This window comes from Meles meles, chromosome 3, assembly GCF_922984935.1.
Source record: "Meles meles chromosome 3, mMelMel3.1 paternal haplotype, whole genome shotgun sequence".
Taxonomy (NCBI): domain Eukaryota; kingdom Metazoa; phylum Chordata; class Mammalia; order Carnivora; family Mustelidae; genus Meles; species Meles meles.
The window spans coordinates 140429676-140449480 of record NC_060068.1 but is presented as its reverse complement, the minus strand read 5'-3'; the positions used below and the strand labels follow the sequence as shown (position 1 = coordinate 140449480).

Here is a 19805-nt window from a genome sequence, read left to right as displayed (position 1 = left end):
GGAAACTTTGCATAAATCTTGATTTCTGGCTCTTCTTAGAATACCGGATGATCTGGAAATGTGGGGCCCTGGTTCCTGCAGGATAACTGTGGGCTGGGGCTAAGGAGAGGCTGTCCCCTTTCAAGGGGTCCACACCTCTATTTCTTCACAGTCCCTACAACCCTCTTTGGCTTTACTTTTGGCTCACCTCACTCAGTAAAGTGACCTGCCTAATCTCTGTAGCCATTTGAAATTGCGACTCTGAGAATAGAACGTTTCAAAATTATATATTAATCCCTGGGAACTTCTAGCAGATGAATTTTCGCTGGAAATTTCTTCTCTAAAACAAATAAAAGTAGGACGGCTTGGGGTTCTAGAAGCGAGGGTGAGTTTGGTCCTTATTCCCTCCACTCCCTTTTCAGGCCATAGTGGAAGGCTGAGAGCTCTATGAAGCATAGTTTAAAGCCCACAGGTACAGCCCACTCAATCCCCGCAGAGATAAGGAACTGAAGCCCAGAGCAGGGAAGTGGCTTATCAAAGTTCAGAGCATACGTTTGTGCCTGAAGCAAAATGTGGACCTGTTTCCCCACATTCCATGTTTGTCTGTCCATTATGCCAGAGGGAACCAGTAGGGTTTAAGACTTTTTTTTTTTTAGACAGAGAGGGGGGGAGCAGGCTCCCTGCTGACCAGAGAGCCCGATGTGGGGGCTTGATCCTAGGACCCTGAGATCATGACCTGAGCTGAAGGCAGAGGCCTAACCCACTGAGCCACCCCGGCGCCCACGCCAGTAGGTTTTAATTCACCTACTGACTCCTGGCAACCAGAGGTACTGCTGAGGGCGATTCTCTGAGAATTTGTTTGGACTTGGTGGGGAGGAGACAGAACTGACTAACAATGTCTGCCTCTGGGAAAGGGAAGAGTCACGGGATTCATTACATGAGTTTACCATCTGCATACAATACCACGCTGCCTGCTTCTGTAATCTAAGAAAGCAGATCCCAGAGGATCTGGAAGGCAAGTTTTCTTTACCTTTAAAGTTGGGCCTGATCCTGGCGTCATATCCAGAGGTCCTCCCCATTAGCTTATCCAGGAAATCCGAGGGTGACATAGGCTTGGGCGCGGAGCGGGCAGCTTCAGCCTCCTTGGAAGCAGCAAGGCTAAGAAAGGAGAGAGGAAAGCCGAGGGTTAATGATGACCCTGCGCTCACAGACCAGCCTTGCCCACACCCAAGTACCACCAGAGTTCTCAGCCTGAGAAATAGGCCGTGTGTGTCCTTAATGAGGAAAGACCAGGTTCAGCTGTTTACTTGGCCAGCTGTCAGCCAACACGGGACCCTGGCAGGCGGCTGTGGGTCTGAGGCTGCCGAGAAGCCTCTACCTCCTCAGGCTGCCTCTCTGGGGTTTTGTGCAATCACACTCAGCTGCTAGGCCTCCCTAGGGAGGAGATTGAAGGGTTAACTTCCCAGGAGGCCAGCCCTGTGTTTTAGGTGCCTGCACTCTCACGGGTCTAGGGGAAAACTCATCATCCAGAGACTATCTCAGAGATCTCATAGTCCAGCCTTTTCCCGAAGCTGCTCTTCAGAATCAGCCACTAATTAAAAGAAAATGTTGCCCAAATCAAATACATTCGGGAACAGAAATTTAATCAGGCATCTTTACCTCGAGCCTTCTCAGAAGCTTTAACAAGCTTGGAGGCATATACTTAGGGGACCACCGTCTCACGAAACATACGCTTTCGAAAACGCTCAGTTGGGAACATTGAAGCACAGTTAGTGGAAGGCATGGAGGGAGGTCCCCGAGGACACCAGCCTGCCTCTGTGTGTCCAGACTGAGGGGTCTGAGAGTGGACTGAGGGGGTGCTCCACACTGTCTCTGTCACCAGCCCCCAGGGAGAAAACGGTTTCAGGTCCTCTCTCATGCCGTAACATGAATTACTGATGTCCACGAACAGTGGCTGTCCCCCTGCTGTGCTCTCAGAGGTGCACAGATTCCCAAGAAGGGTCAAGATTGGAAGCTGAAAGGTTCAAGAACAGTTGTTTGTGTTGCTTTGGGCCAGAGAGCTTCCCTAGTCCTGAAATGATAGCAGGAGATAGCTGGGAGCAAGTGCAGCCATGGCCTGCGGCGCTGTTAGGAGCTGGTACGCTGCGGGACGGCCATGCGTAGGGGGATGAGTGTGTGCACCTACGTGTGTGTGTGTGTGTGTTGCATAAGATGGGAGCTTCTGTCACCTAGCCAAGGAGCACTTTGTGGTCCCCAGGGATCTGCACTCAACCTCTCTTGTTTTTCGCCTTTGCTTGTTTCTGATCTCACGGTTGTAATGGTTTAAGTGATCACCTCTAACGGATGACTCTCAAGTCTGTCTCCTCCTGCTCCCACAGAAGCCCCCTTTTCTCATTTGCAAACACACGCAGGGCGTGTCTAGCTAGATGTCCTGCCCGTGCCTCCGACCTGGGCCGGTTCACCCCTCCTTAGGCAACCTGGTGGTCCCCCGCTCCCGGGAGGTCACCATATTGATGCCGAACTTAGTGCGGACACCCGATCAGCATAGCGCACTACAGCCCAGAACTCCTGGGCTCAAGCGATCCTCCTGCCTCAGCCTCCCGAGTAGCTGGGACTACAGGCGCGCGCCACCGCGCCCGGCCCTGCCCGTGCCTCAAATTCATCTCGTGAATGGGATGCCCCCGCTTCCTCTCTGAACTTGCTCCTGCAGATCCCACTTCCCCAGACAGCAACAGCGTTTGGCCAGTGTCTAGGTCCACAAGCTCCAGAGCCATCTTGTCTCCTCATCCCCCTTTCCTGTCACATCTCTCGCTCACCAGGCCCTGGACCATGCTACCCAGTAATATAGCTGTGCTTGTGTTTGAAGATCAGGAATCATGGTGTTTTTATTTATTGTTTACTTGTTCTTTCAATCCCCTGCTATGTCTATCACGGTGTCTCAGGCATAATTGATACTCGGTGACTGCACAGTGAATGAATGAATGAATTCGATGCTACTTTAATTAATCAAATATTCTGGTTAGTAGGGTCTTCATAAATATTCATGTATGGATTAACAATTTTTAAAGTAATTAGACTATTATTTCTAGTATTGAAGAATACCGAAAGTGATCTGGTATTCCTGGGAGGGTCTAGAAGGCACTTCAGGATTATTAAACACTCATGTTACCTAACCTGAAGATCCCTTATCCACATACTCAGGAGCTTGTTATGATTGTCAAGATGAGGGACAATGCATTTTACTGTTTTGTGTGTGTGTGTGTGTGTGTGTGTCTGGATGTTTGTGAGAGGGTGTGATGTGGACAAGTTTCTAGGTGTGATATGTACAAGTGGGTGGATGGGTACGGATGTGTGTGGGGACTGGGATGTGATGGGGTGTTTGTGGATATGCGATGGATTGTGTTACACAGGTACATAAGTGCAAACATGTGAATACCTCTATTCATGTGAAAGTGTGTTGTTGCGTGTGGCATCTGTGTGTGTACATGTGGGGTGGACGTATGTGTTGGGTGTAGGGTGTGAGTGTGTGGAAGGTTTGTGTGGATGTGTGGATGTGATATGCGCATTACCTGTGTGTGCTTCTGAAAGGTACCGTGAAATGTAATGTAACATAGCACAAAAAGAGCGAGAAGAACAGACGGCTGGAATTTATCCTGTCTCACTTACTTATAAGCCGTGTGACCTTGGGGAAGTTACTCAACCTCTCTGAACTTGAGTTGTCCCATAGGTCACATTAGTTTTCCACGAGTGGTAACTGAGCTAGCACAGCTAAAAAACAACCAAGGACACTTCTTGGAACATAGCGGGCACTCGGTATATTGTCTTGCTCTTGCCTTGCTCTGTGTGTGTGTACGTGTGTACGTGTGTACGTGTGTGCATGTGTGCGTGTGTGTTTGAAGCACTTCAGAGCCCGTCTGGGGGCATCTTCTGGTCTCACTGCTGCTTTCCACTGGCCCTCCGTGGCTGGGAGATCTTGCCGGATGCCTGCCGTGGGCCCAGGTTAGTACCGCAGTCCCAGCCTTTTCTCCATTCAGCACCAGACTCATGGCTGCTCTGTGGCTCTGGCGTGAGCCAAAGGGACCACAGGCATCCAACTGGTGATTTACGACTTTTCTGCTGCTATAATTCACTTCTAGAGCCTTTCTAGGAGTGGCGGTTATGAAGCTTTCATAAGCTCCTGTTCTCTCTCCAGTCCCTCCTCTCAGATAATAAGATTTGGGAACATGGTACTCCCTCCCAGAAGCTAGGAGAGCACAGCCATCTCTTGGCCCTTAGGCCTCTTTCATAAGCCCGAATCCTATTATGCTGTACTGGGAGAGAATGAATTTGCCCCAAATTGCCCCCTACCATTTGCTATTTGCAAAATGTGCCATTTAATACCAGAATCCTCCCCCAAGCCGAGGAGTCCTCTGGTCACCCAGCTCTCAAGCCTGCAGCATTTGCCGTCCAGTTACCTGGCCACTGACTCCCTATAAGCTCTGGCACGGGGAGCTGAATTGAGGGCATGGAGACTCTGAGAGGTTAAGTAACTGGCCTCAGGTCACACAGCACTTTAACCACAGAAGGGTTTAGAACTCAAATTTTAAGGCACTGCTTCATCCAAAAGCTACAACATATGGGAAAGCCTTGTAAACTGTGAAGAGTGTCCACAACTTCGCTGCTATTGTTACTATTTGTGGTAGAAGCTTATGGTTTTCTGTGACATCTGGGAGCATCAGAGCAGGAGTCTGACTCGATGATCCCTCAGCTGCACTCCCCACACTGAAACGTGGAGAAGAATGGGTTGTGGGTTGCCCCATGATCTGTGTCCTCAAGAGATTCACAGAAGAATGCTTTGAAATTCTGAGATTCGCTAGTCCCAACTGGTATCTGGTACCTGTGGGTTTTCTGGGGATCGCTTTCACATTTTTGACCCTGTTTCTGCACCACCTGTCCTCGTCAGTTACAATGTTTCCTAAAATCACCTCACTTCTTTTAAACTTACTCTTTTTAAACACCAGACTTGGTATTTCACGACTGAAAAATGAAAAAGCACCATTGTTTGCCAGAATAGACATAACCCCCAAGAGGGAAAGCAGTGAAAACAAAACAAAAAGAGAAGCCTAAAATTCTAGTTGCCCGCTATTGATTACCAACATTCACAATGCAAGGCCTGCCCAGAGTCCCAGGGGAAGACCAGCAAGGATTGTGAAAAGGTTGGAGACACATTAACATCTGTCTGAGGCTTTAATGAGAACTGAAAGGGAAAGCACTCAGTCATAATTCATTGATACTCCGTGTGAACTACCCCCAGTCATCCCCCATCTCTTACTGCCCGAGACCCAAATCTCCCTAATTCTTTTATACATGCAGAGTATTTATTTGAATGCCAAAATAGCCATGCCCCTCCACTTGATAATCATTGTACATTTCCGTCTATATTTAGAAAGCACAGTTCACAGGGAATTAGTTCAAGAGCCCCCTATAGTAAGTCTGTGCTCTGTGCTTTTTTTTTTTTTTAAAGATTTTATTTATTTATTTGACACAGAGAGAGATCACAAGTAGGCAGAGAGGCAGGCAGAGAGAGTGAGAGGGAAGCAGGCTCCCTTCAGAGCAGAGAGCCAGACGTGGGACTCGATCCCAGGACCCTGAGATCATGACCTGAGCCGAAGGCAGCGGCTTAAACCACTGAGCCACCCAGGCGCCCATGTGCTCTGTGCTTTTGTGCAGAGTACATATGCATCAAGGAGCCCTGGTGCACATTTAGAACCACTACCTCTGGTGAACTTGAACATTTGCTTATAGACCGTGAGCTACTGAACAGAGAAGCTGGTGATGAACCTGAGAAATGAGACCTTTGATTGTGAGGATTTGCTGACCCTATGAAAGTATTTGGAAATGATGCAAATTGTTTCAGGGATTACTGCAATGTAATGGAGTGAATCAGACGCGGTTGAGACAGATTTGATTAATAGTAATTTCAGAAAGACAGTGAGGTCTTCTGGGACCAAGTGTGCCGTCCCTCGTTGGGAAGGCTTTATGGCAAAAGCTGCAGTGACTGGACAGAGTCACCTTAGTGTCTGGAGATTTGTCACACGGGGAGACTTTGGTACTTAAAGGACCTCAGTTTTGACTCCTAATGAAAGAGACCATGGAAAGGTCCAGGAGTGGGTTTCCAAACGAGGGTGGGGGGGGTGGAAGCAGGGGGACTCTGTGAAGTGAGGGATGTGTGATCTTCAGAGAGTCACTCCCCTTGTGGCTTTCAGTTTCCCAAGCTACAAAATAAGGGGGTTAGAATAGTCTCTAAGAGTCCTTCTGGCCCTAAACTATCATTTTATATGTCTGTAATATTCCCCCTCCCCTCCCCCTTTCACACATTTGTTCTTGGCATCTAAATTTGTCTGGAATTTTTTGAGGGAACATGAGCATGTCTGTGCCTTGGTTTTTCCCAATCCAGTCTCGAGATTTCTCTCCGGTGGAACAGCTCATGTTTCAGGGATTTGTTGGAAGAAAGGCCAGATCAATGCTCAGATTCTCATTCTCCTGTTGCAACATCAATTGGAAATAGGGAATCGATATGGAGCTGTCAATCCGAATTTCAAATGAGCTGGGGTTGGCACCATATGGCTGAGAAACGGTTTTCAATTATACCCTGCATGGCCCCACACCACCAAGAACCATTCTGGGTTAGCAGAGGGAGTCCCCCTGACAGATGCCATCTCCGTGGCTCGACACGGTAGATAAGTCAGGAGGTCCAGGGTGGGAAACGGGGAGGATAAGGTGAGGGGCAGGAGAGAGACTAACACGCAGAGGGTAACCTAGGGAGAGGCAGGCAGGGCTGGAGGAGACACTGCAGGTGCAGGCTGAGAAGGGGAGGGAGGTGGAGCAGAGAGAGGAGAATGTGAACGTGAAGGTGCCTCAGGTGTGGCCAGTCCTATAATCGAAGGGTTCAGTGAACACAAGGGACGGGCACTCAACTGCACTTAGTGGGACGTGGGGGCTTTCCAATAGGCTTTGCGGGGAAAGTGATTTTTTTTTTAAAGATTTTATTATTTATTTATTTATTTATTTATTTGACAGAGAGAGAGATCACAAGTAGACAGATAGGCAGGCAAAGAGAGAGAGAGAGGGAAGCAGGCTCCCTGCTGAGCAGAGAGCCTGATGTGGGACTCCATCCCAGGACCCTGAGATCATGACCTGAGCCGAAGGCAGCGGCTTAACCCACTGAGCCACCCAGGCGCCTGGGAAAGTGATTTTTTATAGTAGAGCTTGAAGGTGGTGTGTGGGGTTGGCCTGGAAGAAATAGGGGAGGAAGAGCGCTTTGAGTAGAAGGGACAGCGCGTGGTCAGTCTAGAGGGGAGAGAGGACTTGGAGAAATGAAAGACGTTTAGCGTGTGTGAGGGAAGGAAAGGGTGGGGTGGGGAGAGAGAGAGAGAGAGAGAGAGAGAACAATGACAAGCAGTGAAGATGAAACATTGAGTCTGTGAGGTCGGGAGTAGCAGCGACTCGTCCCCCTGGTCTCTGTCCTTACAGTGGTTCTAAAAGTTAAGGTAAGATTACCCCTCACTAATCCCTTTACAGTAAAATGAATCCATCCTGATTGCTCAGCCATTTCAGATTATATTGAATCGTGGTCTGGCCAGGCTTGAGGAATGGGCCCTCCCAAAACATCTCCAAGTGAGGGGTGTCCAACTTGGCTTCCAGGCAACTTGTCCTCTGACTTGGGCCAGAATATCTCCCCACTCTGTCTTGGCAAGGAGGTGATCCAATGAGAGAGTATTTATTCTGGGCAGAAAGCACCCGGTCAACTAGTCAGAGGTTGTCTTAAAGTCTGCTAGCTGCTTACCTGAGCATTTACTTACGACACAGTTTTGAAGGTCACTATGGGACAGAAGAAAACACATTAAGGTGTTGGGAGCTGGGGAACAGGAGTGGAGTTGCAGCTCTAGCTCTAACTTCCTGGGTGGTCTCAGGCTAATTCTGTCACCGAGATGGGCCTCAGCTTCCTCATCTGTGAATTGGCCAGGTGGCATTAGGTCAGGCACAATGGCCTGTTCTGTGTTGAGTGCCCACCTCCATTCAGTGGGGGGTGGTTGCTTGGAGGAGGGTTCTGGGACTTGACCCAGTAGGGAAGGTACCAGGACGGCTCATCAGTCTATCCAGGGACTAGACTGTGGAGTTCCAGCTTGTCTCCATTTTGCAGGCCCTCTTGCTGTGAAATCCTCTGCTCTGATCCTTCTGATTTATTAAGCACCCACTAAAAGTGTAAGGCACTATGGGGGAGACGTAGATGAACATGTCATTGCCAACAGAAAATGCCCTCCGTGTTGGCAGGGTTTGTGTCTGTCTCCTTTAGGGCTTGGTATGTGGTAGCAATCAATAATCACTTGTTGATGAAGGACCTTTGCCCTCTTCTTGTTGATAGTGGAGCAGATAGAATAGATCAGAGACATAAAGGACCCAGTCACCCCACCCAGCTCAGGAGGTATCATCGGATGGCTATGGTGGTTCAGAGAAGGAAGGCAGTGTTTAGGGGAAGGTGGGGACATGAATCAGAGAATTTTTCTGAGTTTTAATTTTAGCGTCTGCACTTTCAGAGAGAAACAACATTTGCTGTTGTCTATGTTGTGCATTTTAGGGGGAAAACTTTCTTTCTTCTGCCTGTGGGCTGTCCTGGAGAAAGGAAGGGGGAGAGGTGCTGGGGAGGGTTCATGTCCTAGGCTCCTGGGAAGAGGCGTTGCTGATCCTCTCTGGTCTTCTGAACTTGACCAGTTTCCTGGGCCCTGGCCCTGGCATTCGGGAACCTGTGGGTTGCTGTGCAGTGCAGGCCCTGCTGGTCACCCTTAGCTTAGCCTGGGTTGCCTCCTGAGGTCAACATCTGGCTTTTCATGACCAGCTGTGCAATTCCAATTTTATTTGATTGCAGTAGGGGCTTAGGCTGGCCAGAGAGGGCCTGACAACTTATTACTCTCACTTCGTGATCTGCTAAGCATCCCTGGGGGCAGAATGTCCCAGTTGGCGTACTTGGAGCCCAATTCTCCCCGGGGACTTATGGAACAACACCTACCTCCCCCTTCCTGGCTCACCTCCCCCAGCTATATCTGCTCCCTGTAAGAAAACCTTATCTGTGTCAGAAAGCACATGTATTTGAATATGATTCTCTTGTGCAGGAAGATAAAATCTTGGATCCTTGGAGCTGGAAAGAACCTTGAGACTCCATCTGGTTCTTCCTCTGCCCTAGGGAAGTGGGAATCTCTAGGGATCTTTCACATGCCTTATCATTGCTTCTGGTCTGTTCCTCTGGATAACCTTCTGTCTAATAACTCTTCTGCTTTATGTTCTGTATCTCCACAAAGCAGGCTGGCAGGAGAGGGTGGGGAGGAGGCTCCTTGGGAAACTGAAGGAGGAGCTCACTCTTAGGGTTGGGTAGGCCCTTGCAAGCGCCCGAGAGTGAGCCCCTCTTTAAATGCGGTGTCCTGGGCACCTCACTTGCCTCACCCTAGTCCTGGCCCTGCTGTGGCATCACCGAGCCTTCAGCCCAGTCCATTGAGGATAAAATTTCCTGTTGGTCATCAAATTCTATAGGCAATCTCCTATAGGAGAGGGAGTCTAGACCTCCTGCAGCCTCTCATTTCATTTCCAGAAAGCTGTGTTTTGTTTTTTCTTGTTTAGTGGCAAGAAACAGCATTATGTATTTTACCTCATTGTGTCCTGCCAACAGCCTGAGCAGTAAGATGTCTGTCCCATTTTACAAGTAAGAGAATTAAGGCTTAAGGCTCGCGTGGCGACCTAGCCGTGGCACACCACATTGTATTTGCCTAACTGATGTCAAGATTTTCCTTCCTCTGGCCTCTCTCCTCCTCACACCACGTGTTGGTTCCAAGGCAGGAATCACAGCAGCCCTTGGTGTTTTATGGTTCAAGCTCAGCCTTCCACTCTCTAGCCTTCCTTTTCTTTGGGGTCTGGGGCATGGTGTTTGTGCGCTTCCTTCCAGGCTCTTAGTAAGTACGGTTCCATGAGATGCAGAGCCTGGCCCATGGTCAGGGCTCAATAGTTACTTGTTAAGTGGGTGATAAGTACCTGGCATTCCAGGGGAAGCAGAATTTAGCTGTGCAGGTAGTGGGCCTCCGTGATGTGATTTGACTGGAGTCAAAAAGTCCCAAATTCTAGAGCTTCCCTATGACCCTGCAACTGCACTGCTGGGTATTTACCCCAAAGATACAGATGTAGTGAAAAGAAGAGCCATCTGTACCCCAATGTTTATTGCAGCAATGGCCACGGTCGCCAAACTGTGGAAAGAACCAAGATGCCCTTCAACGGATGAATGGATAAGGAAGATGTGGTACATATACACAATGGAGTATTATGCCTCCATCAGAAAGGATGAATACCCAACTTTTGTAGCAACATGGACGGGACTGGAAGAGATTATGCTGAGCGAAATAAGTCAAGCAGAGAGAGTCAAGTATCATATGGTCTCACTTATTTGTGGAGCATAACAAAGAACACGGTGGACATGGGGAGATGGAGAGGAGAGGGAGTTGAGGGAAACTGGAAGGGGAGATGAACCATGAGAGACTATGGACTCTGAAAAACAACCAGAGGGTTTTGAAGGAGCGGGGGGTGGGGTGGGTGGGAGGTTGAGGAACCAGGTGGTGGGTAATAGGGAGGGCACGTACTACATGGAGCACTGGGTGTGGTGCAAAAACAATGAACACTGTTATGCTGAAAATAAAGAAGAAAAAAAAAGTCCCAAATTCTGGCCCTGATACCTTTAGTCAGTCCCTGGGGAAAATACTTGATGTCTTCTGGGAAAATCCAAGGCAGGAAAATAGCAGAAGCCATCCTTTTCTTTCGGCAGCATCCACAACCCCATGTCTATGCATAAGCCTCACATTTCTCCCCACTGAGGTCCCTAATTACAATTCCACAACAGCCCTCTCACTTTGTCAATTCTACAACAACCGTCTCACTGACTGTCCCTATATGTCTCACTTGGGGAAATTTTCCCATGCCTTTGACTGCATGTCATTCCGCAATGAGTGTCATCCATGTCTTTCCGCAATGAGTTACAGTGTGGGGAATCCAGGGGGACCCTTCAGAGACTTGAGTGCTAAAGAACAGGCCTATGGGGTTTGCTCTGCCAGAGTCAAAGCTCTTAGCAGGCCCTACGTAATCAGCATGCATCCCACGAGCTGGACAAGAGAGCAAATGGCTCTCATTACCTTCAATGCAGCTTTCTTTTTAATCAGATAAATCTCACTGGAAAAGTATGTCTTTGCAGAGAATGGAGCTTGAGACTTCTGGACAAAAAGTTTTGGGAGGAAAAATTGCGCTGATCATTAGGGATTGGTCATTTGAGGTTGCCAAGACCTAGGAGTGTCACTATTGAGGAGAAATAATAATAGGATAAAAACAGATAAAGTCATGGTATTAGCTTGTGGTAGGGATAGCCTCCAATCACTTAGCACCTACTATGGGTGGAGTTCTTTACAGGTGTCCCTGGATTTAATCTTCTCAACAATCCCATGGAGATGACATCATTACCTCCATTTTATAGACGAGGAAGCTGATGCTTGCGTTGTCAGGGATGTAGCCAAGGTTGTATGGCTTATCTGGGGCTCTGCCCTCAGCCAGCTGGCCTGTGAAGCCCACGCTATTAACTGCTACACTCTGTTGACTCTTCCAAGTGACAGTGATTGCAAAGTCCCTCTGAGGAGCCACTGTGGTTCATGATAAACTGCCGGCATGACTCTTGGACCTACTGGTGGGAATTCCTGGAACTCTGGGAATCGGGAAGTATGGGTTGAGAACAATATGTGGATCACTCTCAGACAGATAGCGCTTTCTGTGTATATGGTACTTCCAAATCGGTGGCTACATTTGCTCCTTGTCCCACACCCAGGACAGCATCTCCGTGTGCAGGTGATGACCTGGAGGCCCCACCGGAAGGCTGAGAGAGCCACTCAGGGCCCCCACTGGCAGAGCCGTAATGTGACCAGGATCTCAGATGTGGTCTGGGTCATCCTGACAATTTGGCCCTTCCCAAAAGACAGGAAGGGGATGGGTGAACCCTTCTTGGCTGTTCATTAAGTTGTTTCTCAGAATTTCCCTGGCCTTAGCTTGACTTCCATTTAATTTTTCCATCTCAGTTGACTCATCTTTAAAATACAACCTGCCTTTACCAACTGCCAGTGTTGTTCGACTGGCCGAAGACCCCGTGCTTTTACAGATGCTGTGGAAGGAAACACGCTCTTTCCCCTCACAGGGCGGTCAGCCTTTTTCATTCTCTTGGCACTTTGAGGTCCTCCTCATCTCCTTTGAGTTATGATTAATTTATCAGTTCATTTGTTTACTTATTTATCCCAAACTATCTAAGCAGTGCCTACTAGAAGTCAGAGATTGTACCAGGTGATTGAGCAAAATAGGAATAATATAGTTATAACAGCGGGCCCATGTTGAGTAGTTATAAAGTACTAGATTTCGATATTTAGTCCTTCATGTAATTCTATGGGTTGGGGAGTCATTATTTCCATCTTACTGATGAGGAAATTGAGGTTCACAGAGGTTAAATAACTTTTCCAAGTAGACCTGACCCGGCGCACTTCTCCCTTAACTGTGTCAGTAGTGAATATGCCTTAGCCCTCACTTTGCGCGAGCTCCCGAACTTCCTACTGCCAAACACGTAGGAAGGCCTGCACGAAGACACGTGAGTGTTTGAATACCTCGGCCTGTTAGAAAAAACGTATCACTTTTCTCTCCCAAGTCTATACCAGCTCAGGCCTGTAGTGGAAAGTAAGCCGCACAGCAATAGAGCCATAGGAAATGCATCAACAAAAAGAGCTGTTTGTCCCAGAGAAAACAGGTTTCAGGAGGGGAGCCTCGATGTGTGTGGCCCTCAGGCATCCAGGAGACTGATTTCAAAGGAGGATGTTGAGAAAATAAACCACCCTCCCTGCGCTTGGAGGAAGGATGACCTTAAATTGTAGAAAGAGCAACTTGGATTCAAATGTGAAGCGGCCTTTAATCAACTGAGTGCTGGGGCTTCAGAAAGAGAACACTTGACTATGAGTTGAGAGGGTTGGGTTTAGCTGAGGTGGGTATTTGTATGTAAGTACAGAGTTTTCCAGAAGCTCCAGAGCTCTAATACTTCTCTAAATAGCCCTTGTTCCTTCCCTTGAGTCCTCTAAGACAGAGAGCTGCGGCTCTGCTCACTGGGGTGGAACTTCTTTGTCTCACTCAGTGCATTCCAAAGTCTTGGGGAAGACCAAAGGGAGAGGAGTCATAGAATTATGGGCCTGGTCATCTTGTGTATTTAGAAAAAAGAGGCTTTTATTAAACACCTGCTATAAGTTAATGACCATACATTCTAATATTACAAAATCAGTAGGGTTGATCGCCCTCATCTTAGAGAGAAGGAAATGGACTCAGAGGTTAGCTGACAATGATAGTAATTGCCATCTGTGGTCGAACATGTTCTAGGTGCCACGTACTGAGCTCAGAACTTTCACATCCGTGCTTTCTAAGCCATCCAGCAACTCTATGAGATATGAAACAAAGGCTTGGAGAGCTTACATGACCTCATCAAGGTCCTCTGATGGCAGGATTGGTACGTGGCTGTAACTGAGGTGGAATTTGGGCCCAGGTTTTGGAGCAGCTGTTCACAGGTGTTAAAACAGCTTACTCAACTGGACTGTGCGTTGTGTTGACTTTCCGTTCCTCTGTGGTTTAGTGTAAGCCTCTGTGAGAAACACTGCCTGAGGAGAATTCAGGGGAAGACATGTCAGTGAAACCTGTGGGGCCCAATGAGACAAAAGGAAGATGGATGGACGATGAGGGAACGACCAGGTGCCCCTTCCTGGTTTGAGGATGAAGGAGAGCTAATGGCAGAAGGAATGCAGGGTCAAGGCTGCGTCTTTCTTTTCCTTCCGGGGTTTCTTTCCTTTCTACCCTGTGGGATCGTCCAGCAGGGTCACCTCTTTATATCTCACAGGGGAACTACCCAGGGGGCCAAATTCCTTTGCCTTCTGCTTCTTGCTGCAGGTGTCAGAGGCAAAGAGAAATAGCCCGGGGGACAAGGCAAGCTGCTGATGAGGAGTCAGAAATCCCTGTTTGACTCCCGCCTGTTCCTTTCTTGTGTGACCTTGAGCAAGCCCTTTTTCATATTTAAGCATCCGTTTCCTCATCCATAGGGTGTAGATACCTTCCGTGCTAACTTATGGGTGAATATTTGAAACCATGTTGAAGAAAGCATAAGGTGCTACCCAAGTAAGAACTCCCTTCTGGCCTGGAACCCGGGCGTGCTCTACAAACCCTGCCATCAGACTCAGGCTCTGCCATTTCCTAGCTGTGTGGCCTTGGACACACCACTTATCCTCTCTCGTTTCTGCGTCTATCTGTAGATGGGGGTGATAGAAGTTGCTTCTCATGGGCTTGTTGTAACGAGTAAGTCAGTCTTTTGTAGTGCTTGGTTTGGTTCTCGGCACATCATGAAGGCCCAATACATTTTGTATTGATTCAGAGAGAATTGGTTGATCTAGGCTCTTTGATGAGGGATAAATAGATGGGCTTCTAGAGCTTTCTTTGGGCTTTGTGCTTGGATGCTCCAGGACCACCCGCTGCCGCACCTCCAGGAGCTCTCTGGGGGGATCCTTCCCCTGTGCTTCTGGTAATTTATTGGGTAGGTAGTCAATGAACAGTATTACTCTGGCATTTCAATCAATAGGATTAAGATGATCTGATGGTAACAGAGTCGTAACTGCTGCTGCACAGATGGAAACTGTCCAGTGGCAAAAACTGTTCCTCACAAGCTGGCTGGCTGCCCTCAGACCAGACTCTTGTAGCCCTTTTAAAAAAATAACATTTTCCTCTGACGATTAAAACAATAAATGCACATTGGAAAAATACAATGAAAAAAAATAAAAGAAGAAAAACTCAAAGAAAAAATAAAACCCTCCTGGAAATCCCATCATCTAGATACCTACTGTTACCATATTAGTAAATTTCTTCTGGGTTTTATTTTTGCCTCTGTAGATTTTAAATAGGTTTTGTTTCCTGCCTTTTTTTTAAAAACTGAAGATTCTGAATGAGAATTTTCCCCTTGTTATTAAACCTTTAGAAACACGATTATAAATGACTGCCTCGGCCAATGTGTGGCTGTATTAGCATTCACTTAGCTATCCCTCTCCTGATAGGCATTTGGTATTATTTTCAATTTTTAGCTATTATAAATGATGCTGTGAAAACCTCCCTTGGTCACAAACCTCTGTTCATGTCCTAGAAGCAAAATTGCTGAGTCAAAGAGCATGACTATTTCTAAGGCCGAACAACTAAACCAGTGCAAAGGAGCTCCCGTTTCCTCCAACGCCAGGACCAGCAGGCTCCTCATTGAAAATTCTTTATAATGTGGAGTCTCCTTGGGGCAAGGATTGAAGGAAATGGTGGGACAGTGAAAGTTAAGAGAGATGACCACATTTATCTTTTTCCTTTTTCTCCATTAACTCAGATTGCCCAAGAACCCATAGACATCGGCATGTGCTACAGGGGAAAAAGAGAGACCTTTGTGATAGTGTAGCTCAGAAGTCCAGTGTTGCAGGTGCCAGACCTTTCTTTTTATATATTAAATGGCCCTCCCTGTGTCTTCTGCCTGCCTCATATCCAATTTTTTATCCCTGAAAGTACTTAGATATAGTAAATGCTTGGTTTGAGAGCGGGGATGGCGTAGCAGGCTCAAATCTGTCACACAGCTCTGTGATCTTGGGCAAGTCACTTAGCCTCTTCAGATCTATTTCTTTATCAGAAAAGGAGGCCATGGAGCAAAAACGTGCTCCTGGGATTGTTGGGGTTGAGGACAAAAAATTCATCCCAGATACTGATGTGGTACCCAACACACAGAAACCATTTGGCCTATTTGCTATTATTACAAATAAAAATTAAAGTCTTTGTGAGATTCAAACATTCTTCACTCAAGTTCTATGCCAGTCTAGCTTACACCTAATAATTCTGAAGAACTTCAGAAAAATAGAAAGACTAAGAGAGGCAGGTATGGCAGGAAATAAGGGATGTGGGCTGTGCTTCAAATCTTGGCTAATTTATTATGTTCTGGTGTAAGCCCTGCATTTTAAGAGGAACATTAACAGGTTGGAGCAGGTCCAGAAAGGAACAACTGGGCTGGTAAACAAACTTGAAATTGACCTGTAAGGAATAATTAAAGACTCTGTGGGTGTTTGGCTCAGCGAAGATTTAGGCAGGGAGATCATTTTTTACAAATCTCTGTCGGGTTGTCGTGGGGAAGAGGGAATCTGTAAAATAACGTTCTTGAATATTTACTGTTTACCAGGCACTGAGTTCAGCCCCATGCAAATATTATTTATTTTGTCCTCTCCCAGACACTAGATGAGGAATATATGTGTGTTCCTGTTGCACAGATGAAGAGACCCGAGGTGCAGATGGTAGAAGATGGCAAAAACGCCTTGGTTGAAAGTGACATGGCTGGTAGGTGGTAGGTGGGACTAGAAACAGATTTCTCTGATTCCATAGCTGAGGTGCCTTTTCCAGCCCAATGATTTGTGCCAGGCGACCAGGGAAGGCAGAGGGGACTTTAAGAGGGTTGGGGAGGGGCTGCCTGATACATGGGAGGAAAGAAGGGTTCCCCAGTAATGGAAGGAGCAGCATCAGGAGGTGGCGTGTTTCTTGTTGCCAGAAGTGTTCACGGATTAGGCGGAATCCTGAGCATCGTGCTGTAAGGATGAGTCAGCCGAGAGTGGACTAGAACTGTGACCTTACTACTTACTCAATGACCTTGAGAGTTGCTTAACATTTCTGAGCCTCAGTTTCTTCTCCTGTAAGCTAGGAATGCTTGATTCTAATTTTAGGATTGTTGGGAAGAATAAAAAATTCAGATCAACTTCTTAGCCAAGAACCTGGCATACAAAAGTTGCTCACTGTATGTTAAGTGAACAATTATCTCTGGTCTTTTCTTTTGCACCTGTAGTTCTCATTTACATAGTGCCCCTGTCTATTGTCGTCTTCCCCGGGGTCGAGTCTGGATTCAGCGATGCCATCTGCAGAATGGGTATTCTCCCTCACGTGTACAGAGACCTGTATCTGCCAGGCTCTGTCCTCTCAGGAAAATGACAGGTTGGACTTTGAAACAGGGGCAGCGGAATAAACAAAAGGAAGAATGTTTCGACGGAAATGTTAAATAACAGAGTAGATATTATTGGGAGAGAGAAGAGAGCCATTTCGCCTACTGATCAGTTATCAGAGAGCCCAGTGTGTGCCAGCACTGTGTCCTGTACATTAAGGGCATACCCCGTCAGTCCGAGGTACTCTCTTTGTTTTAAGCGCCTCAAGGCCTGGGACGGCTCAGACAACTCTGAAAACTGGAGAACAGGACTGAGTGTCACTGTGCAAACTCCCTTGCACAGGACTATTAGGGAAGGGATGCTTAAAGGCAGGAGGTTGGAGAAGATGACCTTGGAAGATCTCTTGCGAGCCTGGGCTTGTCTCTGTCGGGTGGCTCCCAGGATGACATCTTTGCAGGCACAATGGGATAATGTTGCGGCTCTAGCTCCCTTGGGCATGGCCGCTAGTTTTCCCAGGACATTCCTCAGACCTGGGAATATGCTAATCATCGTTGTCTGTCCTCAGGCCCGGAGCTAGGGCCCTTCCTAGCCAGGGAGAACCAGGCATTCCCTGCCAGCCTCCCAGGGCTGTTTCCGGCCCCTGTTCCTCAGACATCAGCCCTGGCCCCTACCACACTCAGCCATGGCCCCCACTAGGGGGAGGCATGGAGCTGACTGCCCACAGCTAAAGCTTTTATTGCTGTAATTATTTTTTTTTTTAAGATTTATTTATTTATTTATTTCACACAGAGAGATCACAAGTAGGCAGAGAAGCAGGCAGAGAGAGAGAGGGAAGCAGGCTCCCTGCTGAGCTGAGAGCCTGATGTGGGGCTGGATCCCAGGACCCTGAGATCATGACCTGAGCTAAAGCCAGAGGCTTAACCCACTGAGCCACCCAGGCGCCCCTATTGCTGTAATTCTTGATAAGAGACTCCATTCTTCTCTTTCAACAAGAAGGCAGACTCCAGCTGATTCAGGAAATAACTCTTTTCTTTCTCCTCTGGTTTCCTCCCCCTTTCCTCCTTCCTCCTTAGCATTTGCCTCTTCCCGCCTATACCTGTCTCCCCTGCTCACCATCCACTTCCTTCCTTCTCCTTCAGTTGTTTCTGAATCCTAGAATGACGGAGCTGAGAGAGACCTTAAAAGTCAGCTAGTCCAGTCCACCTACCCGTTTTACACAGGAGAACACTGTGGTCCTGAGAGGGCGGGAGACTCACACAGAACGGTCTTGGCTGAACCCAGAGGAGACGCTTCCCTCTTGATTACTCTGCTTGTCTCCCCTTTTCTCTACCCCTTCATCTTGTCTCCCCCCCTTTATGTCTTGCTGTATATTATTTCTTATTCTCTTTCGTCTCTCCGTGAATGACTGGTGACAGATGGAAAGGAAATCAGGACTTTGGGCGGCAGAACTGAAGGAAGTGTATCGTCAAGTCCTCCCCTCCTGCTTTCCTCACTAGGAAGGGCTGCGATTTGGGGTGAGTCTCTCCGTTTTCTTCCTCAGAGACTCTACTCCCTCCACTCTGCCCCAACACATCTCTGGATGTGAGGTTTGTGCACGTCTTTCTGCCTCTGAAGACTTTGAACCGGATTGGCCTAAAGGTGTCCCAGATGGTAAAATCACCGCTTTGGCACAAGCTGGCATCATCCACAAAATGCGGATGATACTAGGATGTAGTTCATTGAGTTGCTTTAAAGACCAAATGGTTAAGCATATGGAACTTTCAGAAAAGTTTCTGGCATATAGTAGATTCTAAATACATGTTATCTGATAATGTTATAAATATTATTTAGAGGAATTTCTGTTCATAGGCAAAGGATTGGGAGTCACAGATGTTTTAACATGAGAAGGGAACAGAAAACTACGAATATAATTTCAATAGATACTTGTTGGTGACCTTGTCCCCACTGTGCTCTATTTGTGAACGTGCCTAGTTTTTACCCAAATGTACCATTTTTCGTCCAACTATTTGAGTTCATAGAGCAGCCCATGTCCATGACTCACACTGAGAAGCCATTTGAGGCTTAGAGGTACAGTTAGGCTTTGCTCAAAACTGATTTTCACAAGTCCTTCTGGTATTTTCCGTTCAATCCAATGGCGGTGTCTAAGATGGGATGGTAGAGTACAGCATTCTTCAAACCCAAATTGCCTATATATCATATGACAATTTTTGCCCAGTTCATATACTATTACTTAATTTACCCTTAATTTGATTTTTTAGCTTAACAGAGATTACTAGTATTACAATGAAATTGGTAAATTCCTGTACCCAGTAAAATAAAATTCATGATAAGTAAAATAAAAGAAAATTATTCTGTACCATTGAAATTTGTCTTGCACACTACCAGAGGAACAATCTTTAGGTTTAAGGGAAAACTGTCATGGTGTTAAGAGACCTAGAGTCCTCAGTCCTTGTCTGGGCTGAGCATTAATTCACTGCTGACTTTCGACAAATCCCTTTCCCTCTGGTCTCTGTTCCCAGCTGGGAATTGAAAGGATTGGGTCAGATGATTCTTTCCATCTCTAACTTTTTTTTAAATGACCAAGATTTTATGATATTACAAAAAGGATTGGGTAGGACTTCCTTTACCCTAATGAAAATACATCCATCACTTGTTCTAAAAACCCAAGTATATATAACATAAATCTGGCCTTCCACTTTCCAATGACATCTCATATCTAGCACAGTGACTTCAGTGGGGAGAACAACTTCCATTTGCTCA

At 47.1% G+C, this 19805-nt stretch overlaps 1 protein-coding gene across 2 annotated transcripts in view; it reads right to left on the bottom strand.

Moving 5' to 3' along the window:
• GLRA1 (glycine receptor alpha 1) overlaps positions 1–19805 on the bottom strand; it is an 80365-nt gene that overhangs the window by 46413 nt on the left and 14147 nt on the right. For both annotated transcript variants that reach the window (XM_046000255.1, XM_046000256.1), the window contains exon 2: positions 1010–1137. In XM_046000255.1, the coding sequence (XP_045856211.1) occupies positions 1010–1137 (128 nt within the window). The remainder of the gene's footprint in view (positions 1–1009; positions 1138–19805) is intronic.